General features: G+C 46.7%; 1 protein-coding gene across 1 annotated transcript in view; it reads left to right on the forward strand.

Annotated features, from left to right (window-relative positions):
• RBBP8NL (RBBP8 N-terminal like) overlaps positions 1 to 9,267 on the forward strand; it is a 36,764-nt gene extending 27,497 nt beyond the window's left edge. The window contains exons 11-14 of the mRNA XM_081917422.1: positions 1,271 to 1,370; positions 3,279 to 3,340; positions 5,626 to 5,752; positions 8,519 to 9,267. Coding sequence (XP_081773548.1) covers positions 1,271 to 1,370; positions 3,279 to 3,340; positions 5,626 to 5,752; positions 8,519 to 8,649 — 420 coding nt within the window. The 3' untranslated portion in view covers positions 8,650 to 9,267. The remainder of the gene's footprint in view (positions 1 to 1,270; positions 1,371 to 3,278; positions 3,341 to 5,625; positions 5,753 to 8,518) is intronic.
• Positions 9,268 to 10,967: the final 1,700 nt, after the last annotated feature.

A 10,967-nucleotide genomic window follows, 5' to 3' on the forward strand; every position in this document is an offset into this window, starting at 1 on the left:
ATTACACAAGCAATAAAACATACGCATCCATAAATAAAATGCAACAATCCCACTCCTGTATTGTACGTATGTGTGAATACACTTGTACATGCATGGGCTCCTTCGGACCTTGAAACAAGCGGCTATACATCTGGTGGAGAGTCAGCTGCCTCAAGGCCTTCTTGCCCCCAGTCCTCCACACATTTTACCTGTTTAGTATATCCGCAAAGGGCTAAGATGAATGTGGCATGCAGATGTTTTGCACATTATGTGTTTAAAGTGTAGATGACATAATCACATCTTTAAATACTCACATGAACAGTCAGACCCAATCAGAGTCCCACGATATGTGTGCAAAGATGCTGAAAGATGTGGCTACATCATCCACACTTCATGGGTCCTCTTCAGGAAACATCTGTCTGCTGCATCAGTCATGTCACCTTTGACTGAACATGAGCATCATTCAGTTCATAATCGCTCGTGGGAGCTGTATCCAATGTTAAAAGCAGACCTATTGAGATTAATGGGTGCGACTAACTAAGGTCCATGAATTTCAGTGGGTCTTGTCTACGATGGACATGACTCATGATTCACATTCTGTGAATCTGATATGATTCTCTCTTACAGTGATGCTTGTGTTTAACAGGACTTGAACACAGGTCTGAACATACAAAGCTACCTTACACTGCCAGCATATATAGCCAAGTAGTGTATATTCTGATTCACTGCAGTTCTCCAACACTTAAGAGAGGGGTCACTCCAGCCCCACCAAAGTGCCTTTTGGTGAAAAATGAACCCCAGGCCTCCTGCATGCAACATACCACTCAATTACATCCCTTCTCCATCTCATCAAGAAGGAAGGCTAGTCATGTGTGATGTTCCATAGAGGCTGTTTTGGTCCATGGAGATACTCACCACCAAGCATTGGTGATCACCCCAGCTGTGCTGGAGGTGGGTAAGCAGGGGAACATAAGATCAGCACCTTGGAGAGGTGTCCTATAGCTGAGGCAGGACATACATGTAGACTCAGAAGTGTCCTGGAGCAACTAGCAGATCTTGATAGGCTAGGCTAGCTATTCATTGACTAGAGATCCCTCCTTGTTCGCTACAGCTCCACAAATGACAGTCCATGAAATACATCCGTCTCCTTACAGCTGCAGATGTTGGAGGAATCTGCCTTTGAGGATTCCTGGTCTGTGGCCATGATAGAGGCTGGGTGTTATTGGTGTGAGTGTGTTTGTGTTGAACTGCTATATTTTTGGCCACAAACATCTGTCTGTGACTTCTGCAGATCTCTTCACTACAAGAACTTCCCACGTCTTGTGACGCCACAGCCGATTCAGAGACAAAGGTGCCTTTTGAAGCGCAGAAGCAGAAAATGGACCAGCCAGGTAACCTGCACTTTCAGAGAGACAGGGATAGGGAACAACATTTCTCTTGGTAGGTTGTAGAGTTTTTCTAAGTTAGCAGGCCCCAGGTGCATGAAACATGCCCTCATCATTTCAGACAGACAGGCTCCAACAACAACATCACCATGATTTGCTTGCTAGGAGATTAGACGTTGTTAACTATTTAAAGGTAAAGGGGTAAAGGGACCCCTGACCATTAGGTCCAGTCATGACCAACTCTGGGGTTGCAGCGCTCATCTTGCTTTATTGGCCGAGCTTCCGGGTCATGTGGCAAGAATGACTAAGCCGCTTCTGGTGAACCAGAGCAGCGCACGGAAACGCCGTTTACCTTCCCGCCAAAGTGGTACCTATTTATCTACTTGAACTTTGAAGTGCTTTCAAACTGCTAGGTTGGCAGGAGCTGGGACCGAGCAATGGGAGCTCACAATGGGGATTTGAACCGCCAACCTTCTGAATGGCAAGTCCAAGCGGCACAGTGGTTTAACCCACAGCACCACCCTATTTAGTTAGCATTTAATTTCAACTTGTTTTTGAGGACACTGGATGAGGTTGCATCAAAGCAAGTGTTATCCTACACCTTCCATGCATTTTCCTGACACTTTCCTTATCGCCAAAAGTCTGATCTTTTCGGGGAAGTGTGTTTCCTGCCCAATACCTCCAAATCAACTGTAACTGCCCAACCTGAATTTGCCTGTATGTGACTGAATCCCACCCAAAAATAGAGACAAACTGGAAGCGCTATTAGCCTTTAAGGTGCCAGAAGACTCTATTTCTGTGGTTGCTGTAACAGACTGACAGACACAGCAACCATTTCTTTCAGCAAGAAATGTAGACATCCCTTGTTGACCAAACCACTCTTACATCAAACTGCACTCCAAAACTTGAGAAACATTTCCCCTAATGGTTGTAATTAATACTCTCAGTAGCAACATCTAAGTTCTGTGGCTTCCAAAGAAACTTCTATTGCTCTACCAGGACGACTGCATTGTTTGAACACACTGTGCCTCCAATTTAAGTAAACTTTGATTGTAACAGACAGTAGGTCTTTGTGCTCAACCGAAACCTCCAGCACCCTGCAAGGCTTTTCGGACAACAAGACCAGAAACTTCTCACTTTAGCCTGTGGCCATATCAACCCAAGCAAGCCCCACCTGCTCAAATTATTTGTTCACCTAGATCAGTATTGTCTGCTGTGATTGACAGCAGCTCTCCAAAGTCTCAGGCATTTGCCTCCTGGTCTTTTTACCTGAAGATTTCAGATATTTAACCTACGACTTCCTGCACGCAGACCATGTACTTAACCAGTGAGATATGGACACACAAGTTGCAAAGGGGATGGTCCCTGATTCAAGACAATGAGGAAATCACAAGCTTTTCCTAATTATAGCCCCCACAGGAAAAACCCCATTTTTAAAATTTTCGCTACATCTATGAGGACTAGAAACTTGACCCTTTCCCACTCCTTCTTGGTGCTGCAGTAAAATGATTGATTGGCCCTCCTATTGTATGAGGGGGGAAAGCACTATTCCTATATCAACGACAACAACAAAAGTCACATCCGTAATTTCAACTTTACTGGCTGAGCTGGAAAGTAGAGTTGGCCTGTATGGCTTGATTTTGGGAAGCTCTAGCCCAGACCAGAGAATCAGGATTTTTGTGCTAGTGGGAAAGTTTTTGTTTTGTTTTTTTAAAGGCAGCTGTGTGCTGATTTGCATATAAGAAGATCTAATCAAGGGAGAAGGATCTCTCAATTGATTGACATCTGGGTGGGGTGGGAACACACACAGAGAGAGGTTTTGTTTGCTTGTCATTTGAATATTGGTGTGGCTCCTCGTCTGGAAACTGCAAGTCCTCCAACAGCTGATCTTTCATCTGCCATTGTTTCCTTTAGGTAACAGAGATTCTGAGTCCGTCAATGAAGAATCTGACGAGCCCAATACATCCGATAGCGAGGTTTGTTCCCTTTTGTGTATTTGCTCATCATCCCACACATACACCTGTCTGCCCCCCCCCCCACAAACACACACACCAAGTAGAGTCTACCTTCTGGCTAAGCACAACCCATTCTCAGTGTGGGACTCATTTAGGAGGCAACTGGGCAACACTGGGTTTATTTGGCCGAATATGCCCACCTGTCATTCAGCTGATGTCACAATGACTATTTTTCGCTTACACAGTTTGAAATCAAACCGTGCAGGGAAGGCACGGTGTAATGCAAGACCCAAGGAATCAGCTGTTGTTGGCGCTTGCAAAGTACCATACTTTTCCGTGTATGACTAGGGTTTTTTTACTAAAAAAATAATGTTTAAAAAGGGGGGTAGTCTTATACACGGAGGCAATCTCCCCCATTTTCTTAATTTTGAGTCCCAAAAAATAGGGGGCGTCTTAAACACGGTGGTGTGTTATACAAAGAAAAATACGGTACATCAAAGCAGCTAGACGGGTGACTTTGATTGGCCACCGAGACCATATAACACTGGTCCTGGAAGACCTACATTGGCTCCCAGTACATTTCCAAGCACAATTCAAAGTGTTGGTGCTGACCTTTAAAGCCCTAAATGGCCTCAACCCAGTATATCTGAAGGAGCGTCTCCATCCTCACCGTTCAGCCTGGACATTGAGGTCCAGCTCTGAGGGCCTTCTGGCAATTCCCTCACTGCAAGAAGTGAGGTTACAGGAAACCAGGCAGAGGGCCTTCTTGGCAGTGGCGCCCGCCCTGTGGAACACCCTCCCATCAAATGTTAAGGAAATAAACAACCTTTTAGAAGACACCTGAGGGCAGCCCTGCTTAGGGAAGTTTTAAATGTTTGATGTGTTTGTGTTTTTAATATTCTGTTGGGAGCCACTCAGAGTGGCTGGGGAAACCCAGCCAGATGGGTGGGGTATAAATAAATTATTATTATTATTATTATTATTATTATTATTATTATTATTATTATCATCATCATCATCATCATCATCATCATCATCATCACATGGCTTTGAAGCCACCGCTGATCTGCAAATCCCTTTTGGTCCAGCCATGCCTTTACCCAGCCTGGTGTCATATATGACATTAGGTTGAAGACAAAACTGCCTCATGGTTTAAATGGGGAGGGCTGATGGGTCTCATTAAGCCCACAAACAAGAGATTTCCCCACTTCTGAGAACCTTTGGCAATGCTAATCAAACCTTATGCTCTCAACTAAGTCAAGAGAAGCCACTAGATAAAGGGGGCTCCATATGGTATGCCAGGATCCTGCTCCAACGTCGCACGTGGGCAGACAAGTGTGGGGACAAAGCGGGCAGCTCATGAGATGCATGGCCTTATGAGATTCAGCTGGGCTGCAAGCTGGCCCAATCGTTAGGCAGAGTGAAGCAACTGCCTCGGGTGGCAGATTCTAATGGACATTTAAGTATTTCCCCCAAGGCATTCCTGCCAAGCCCCTGTCCATTGCTCTGGGCTGGAGGACAGAGATTTGTGCTGCATCTGACCTGCCCTGTGCCCCCTATGCTAGCCAGCTGGCATCAGCTGCCATGGACGACACTTCCCCATTGCCAGTGTTCCAGTCAGATTCATCTGTCAGCCCAGCTGGCTTCTGTATGTGCAATGGGGAGCACCAAACGTTTGCCCTCTGCTCCAGGCAGCAGAATGTATTCGGTTGTCCCTACTAAATCAGTCCCACCAATCACTAAAAGGAAGACTTCCAACAGACGCATCCCAAAATGAAGTGCTGGTGCCATGGTTAAAATGAAGAAAGTGAAAGCTGGAAGGAATGGAAGCTGTCTTTCCAAAGCTGAGTTTCTCAACTGGTAGAGCATGAGACTAAATCTCAGGGCTGTGGGTTTGAGCCCCACATTGGGCAAAAGATTCCTGCTTTGCAGGGGGCTGGACTAGATGATCCTTGTGGTCCCTTCCAACTCTATGATTCAAGTTATGACCTTAATCCTAATATAGTCAGGGTAATCATGGCCAATGGTAAGGGCATCACTCTGGCTAATTCTACACTGTTCACCTAGAACGACCTATGAAAGGACTTGACTTTAATCCAAAATGAGCTGTGTTTGACTTGTAGGCAGGGTTGAAAGAGCGTCTTGTTTGCGGAATACAGAAGGAGGAAAAGAATTTTTCCGATCAGACCTGATTTTTGAGTGCAAAACTTGAGCACAACTGAAGGAAGAAAGGTGGGGTTCCCAAATGCTACGGGACATTTAACTTGCACATCTGCAACTCATGTCTGAATAATTTCCCCCAATAGGTGATTGGCACTTGCGATGATGAAAGCCTCCAAGCGGCTCCCGCGAAAGAAAAATATTGTTGCACAACTGAGATCACCCAGAGATCGCAAAAGAAGCGGAAAAGGGGACACGATTCGCTGATAAAGGGTACAAACAGGGGGTTCAGAATCATGTATTGTGAGATACAGTCGTACCTCGGGTTACAGACGCTTCAGGTTGCGTTTTTTCGGGTTACGGACCACCAAAGCCTGGAAATACCGGAACAGGTTACTTCCAGGTTTTGGCAGTTGCCATGCGCAGAAGCGCTAAATCACGCTTTGCACATGTGCAGAAGCACCAAATCACAACCCGCGCATGCACAGATGCGGGTTGTGAACACTGCGGGTTGCGAACGCTGCAGATTGCGAACGTGCATCCCACACGGATCATGTTCGCAACCCGAGCGTCCACTGTATAGTATTTTTCATGTCTTGCATAACACTGCACCTGTTTTCTTAGGCCACATTCACATTTAAATTGCCTGTGTTGCCACTTGTTACTTTGTTCGGAGACCCCTATCCCCCTCACAGAGCTATGATTTCCAGAGTAGTTTAGCAATCCATCCCACTTCACAGAGCTATCTCTGAGAATTGTAGTTCTGAGGGGTGAATAGAGGCTTCCTAAGAACTTTCAGCGCCTTTAACAGCTCCCAGATTCTTGGGGGAAGGCAGATTAAAATGGCACCATGGCGCTTTAAATGGATGTGGCCCCTGTCCACTGAACTTTCTTTGTTCTGGTGGCTCATTTGAGAAAAGAATGAGCTAGCTTTTCCTATGCAAAGGCCAGGCACTCTCTTCTGCTCTCTGAATTCCAGGCTATGCAAATGTTTGTCCACAGTGATACAGTCCGCCATGATAAGGAACGCAAGCAGGGAGGACTCCAGAGTCTCAGGGGCCAAGCGGGCTTTCTGGCAAAGGGTTAGCCCAAGCGAACCTGGGAGGGAGAAGAGAGTAGGAGAAAAGCTTTACAACACGTAAATTGAATAGGTGCACTAGGTACACAGTTCAGTGTTTGCTTAGCCTTTCCGGAGAAATGTTATTGACTTGCAGGGAATGCATTTTTCACAAACCGTGTTTATTGTTAAACCCCATTCCCTGTAGAAGGGGAAACCTCTTAACAATGGAATGTGTTGTGCTGGCGTTTCCTGCAGGTGACAAAGTAGGAAATGGATAAAGGTTGGGCACTTGAAAAAGGGCGGAGGGGACAACCAACAACCCTCCCTTCCTCTTCACAGTTTAAATACTTTTCTCCATCTCCAAAGCGCTACCACTGGCTCTGTTTGTGCAGTCAAAAAGTGTGTGCTTGGCTGTGTGTGTATGCGTGTGAGTTAGAGAGAGTAATGTTGACTGAGTATGTGAAAGAGATATTGTTGTCGGCAAGGCAAGAGGGCTTGTTTGACAAGCTTCCGTTCCTATCACATTGCCTTTCTGACAGGTCTGATGAACCTGGACGCAAAACGTCGACAGCTCCTTTTTCTCATTCTTTCAAAAGGCTCGGCCCTTCCCTGCAAAGCGCTGAGCTCAGAAGGGGTTAAAATTGCAAAGGGCAAGACAATGGTAGGCAGTGGCGGGGTGGGGTGGACACTGGTATTTTCAAATACCAGTGCTTGCATATTTAATCCAGGCCTGCAAGCAGCTGCCCATCTGCCTTTACATTACCGCTCTCAAAGGTAATAGGGGAACAAGGGTGGCGCTGTGGTCTAAACCACTGAGCTTCTTGGGCTTGCCAATCATAAGGTCGGCAATTCAAATCTGCACAACAGGATGAGCTCCTATTGCTCTGTCCTAGCTTCTGCCAACCTAGCAGTTCGAAAGCATACCAGTGCAAGTAGATAAATAGGTACCACTGCAGCAGGAAGTTAAACAGCGTTCCTGTGCGCTCTGGTTTCCGTCACAGTGTTCCATTGTTCCAGAAGCGGTTTAGTCATGCTTGCCACATGACCCGGAAAGCTGTCTGTAGACAAACGCCGGCTCCCTCGGCCTGCAAGCGAGATGAGCGCCACACCCCATAGTCGCCTTTGGCTGGACTTAACCGTCCAGGGGTCCTTTACCTTTTGTTTTTACTGCTATCAATGCAGCAGGCTCCTGAAATGCTGAATCCAGTGTGTGTGACCAGGATTAGGATTTAGGTCAGAATTCTGCCCCAGATTTTATAGAACCTGCATCAGCGGCAAGGATAGCCGTTTGTGTTTATTTTTTCCAACCAGGAAGAAAGAACACTGAAATTATTGCGAGAGGGAAGGATGGGATGGAACGCAAGTCCAGCACCAACAATCAGTCAGGTTGGGCACCGGCCAAGGACTAGGGGCTTGGAAGGGCCCCCAACCTAGCTGTGTCACCATTCATCGTTCTCATTGTCTTTTGTTTTGTTTTGTTGACGGTGGCTCATCTTCGGCACTGTGCCAAAAGTGCCATGAAATCTGGCCCTCATGCAACCAAGTCATAGACAGGGAGCTGTTCATTTGTGTGGCTCTTAATGTGGGAACTGGGCGAGATGTTTTCAGGAAACCCGATCTTTAGACTCCACAAGCTGCTTCAACCAATAACTCTTCCCAGGGATTGGGAATGGTAGCTGTCTAAGGGAATGGGGGTCACCTAACATCTCCCAGCACCCTTAATGAACTACAGTTCCCAGGATTCTTTGGGGGAAGCCAACGACTCTTTAAAGTGGTACAATGCTGTTTTAAGTGTAGATGGTGAATAGGGCCTAAGTTGGATTTCACACTTGGTGATCTATTGCAATCGCTCTCCTGATCTACCTTCAGCCCACCTCTTCTATATGAGGTACCAGAGACTGAAGCAAAACTTGCCCAGTTCGTTATCCCAGAATGCACTGCAAACCCGCTAACGCCTTTGTCTCTTTTGTTCTTCGCAGCCTGTAAGAAGCCTGTTCAAGGCAGGCGTAGTGGCAAAGCAGCCCAGATCCTAGCTGACATGCAAGAAGATCTAAAAGAAACAGCAAACTGCAGCCCTGCTTCCAGCCACAATGAAGATGAAGAGACATAGCCCGAATGTGCTTTCTCGCTGGAGCAGATCCTACCACTTGAACCAGTGTCAGATATTTCTGCTGTGATATGAAGCCCTTCAGTGGCCAGTTATTCTCACTGACATCAACCAGGACAGCTCAAGCCTGCTTAGGCGCCATTGCTTCACATCCCTGACCGACAAGTGAATTCATGTGGACTAGTAACTTACTGACAGTCAAGGCACTCTGGAGAGCTTTACAAAATTCTTTGGTTAATTCTCTCGAGATTTTGGCAGTGAGGTGGTTTGTTCTGCTCGGCTATTCTGTGGTTCCTTTTGTCCAGGTCTTGCCAGTTCTCTGGCATTCAACCAGATTGGCCCTGCCATACCTTCGCTGTGATGCATTAAGTCTTGCATTAAGAGACAACTGCAATGTAAGGACAGAGAGACAGTGTTCTGCATGCAGAGGGTCCCAAATTCAGTCCCTTGCAATAGCAGTTAGAATGATCAGGTCCTGGGGAATGTCCCTGCCTGATATCTTGGAGGGCTGCTGCAAACCAGAGACGACAACGTTGAGCTACAGCAGACCTGGCAGCTTTCAGTGACTTGCAAAACATGGTATTTTGTTGCTTTTGTGGCCAATACAACACATCCCTATGGGACCGTTGTCTTTCCTTCCTTTTATAAAATCAGCAACACTGCAGGGGCCTGGACGTCCAATGTCCTGTAGGGTGTGGATCCACAAGGGGAGGGCTGTAGATCAGTGCCAGAGCAACTACTCTGAATCCAAAAGCTTCCAGGTTCAATTTCCAGCATCTCCAGGTGAGACTGGGAAGACCTTTGCCTGAAATACTAGACACTTGCTGCAATGCAGTGTAGACAATGCTAAACTGGATGGACCAGTGTTCTGACTTCCTAGTCATACCCACCAACCGTGTGTATTTGCCCAGGACATCCCAGCTTCTGATTAAATCCCGGAATGTCCCGCGGATAAGCTGGTGCTTGCAGCCAGAGTTGGCACTTGTAGCGGTGTTGCTGACCCCCACGGCAGCACGACACCAAAAGACACATGTCCCGATTTTCATCAGGGGAATGTTGGAGGGTAGGCTAGGTATCTGTCAGGCATCATTGGTGCGCTGCAAATCCCACCGAAAGCACTGGGGAAACAGCGGCAGAATAAGGTCGTCCTGCGAGGTGCAAGATAAGAATAAATGGGCTGAACTTTGACAGCAGCTTTCCTTCGTCAAAAGGGTGTATTGGGCCAAGATGCATAGCTGTCAACTTACAGATTTGAAAATAAGGGACCAGCAGCCTCGAAAATAAGGGATCAGCAGCCAAAATAAGGGATCAATAATTACTTTGATAAAATACATATTTTGTTGCGTGCAAATGGCTTTAGATACCTATTAGGGCCATAAATTACCATATAGCATATATTCAACACAAAAAAACCAGCAACAATTTGTTGTTGACAAAGGACAGCTGGACATAGAAAGGGCCCCATTACCTTCAGTAGCTTATTTAAGGGACATCATCAATAAGGGACAGCAGCGGGACATGGCACTGGGATAAGGGACTGTCCCGCCAAATAAGGGACGCTTGACAGCTATGCCAAGATGGCAAAAGCATGGTTTGATGACTCCTGGAGAACTTCCCAAAGTGCATCTTAAGTGCTTATTTCAGATATTGTTGCACCTGTGATCCCCATACACACACATCGGAAGATTCAGGGCCCTAGCTATTGCATATGGCTGATGGGGACGTCTGAAGGACCAGCGATAAGAAACAATATCTGCTAGCCACATCCTCATGGTTGCCATTCTGAAGTAGTCTGAGGGTCAGAAATGGCCTAGTGATCTTCCTGGTAGCTTTTGATCTACATCAGTTTTGCAGGTGGTGGATCCTGGTGACAAGGAAGCAATCACACCTTTGAAGTTAATAGGGGGAGAGGTAAAGGTAAAGGGACCCCTGACCATTAGGTCCAGTCGTGACCGACTCTGGGGTTGTGGCACTCATCTCGCTTTATTGGCCGAGGGAGCCGGCGTACAGCTTCCGGGTCATGTGGCCAGCATGACTAAGCCACTTCTGGCGAACCAGAGCAGTGCACGGAAACGCCGTTTACCTTCCCGCCGGAGTGGTACCTATTTATCTACTTGCACTTTGACGTGCTTTCAAACTGCTAGGTTGGCAGGAGCAGGGACCGAGCAATGGGTGCTCACCCCGTCGCGGGAATTCGAGGAAAAAGGTGCCACACACTAAACAAAAACTTCTGGATCTTGATATGCACAGGGTACAAAAACCACCTACGTATCTCCAAGTACCCAGTTTGATTGTACATAAATGCTGCATTGATTAAACCA

This window comes from Podarcis melisellensis (genome assembly GCF_964234715.1).
Source record: "Podarcis melisellensis genome assembly, chromosome: 6".
NCBI classification, from domain to species: Eukaryota; Metazoa; Chordata; class Lepidosauria; order Squamata; family Lacertidae; genus Podarcis; species Podarcis melisellensis.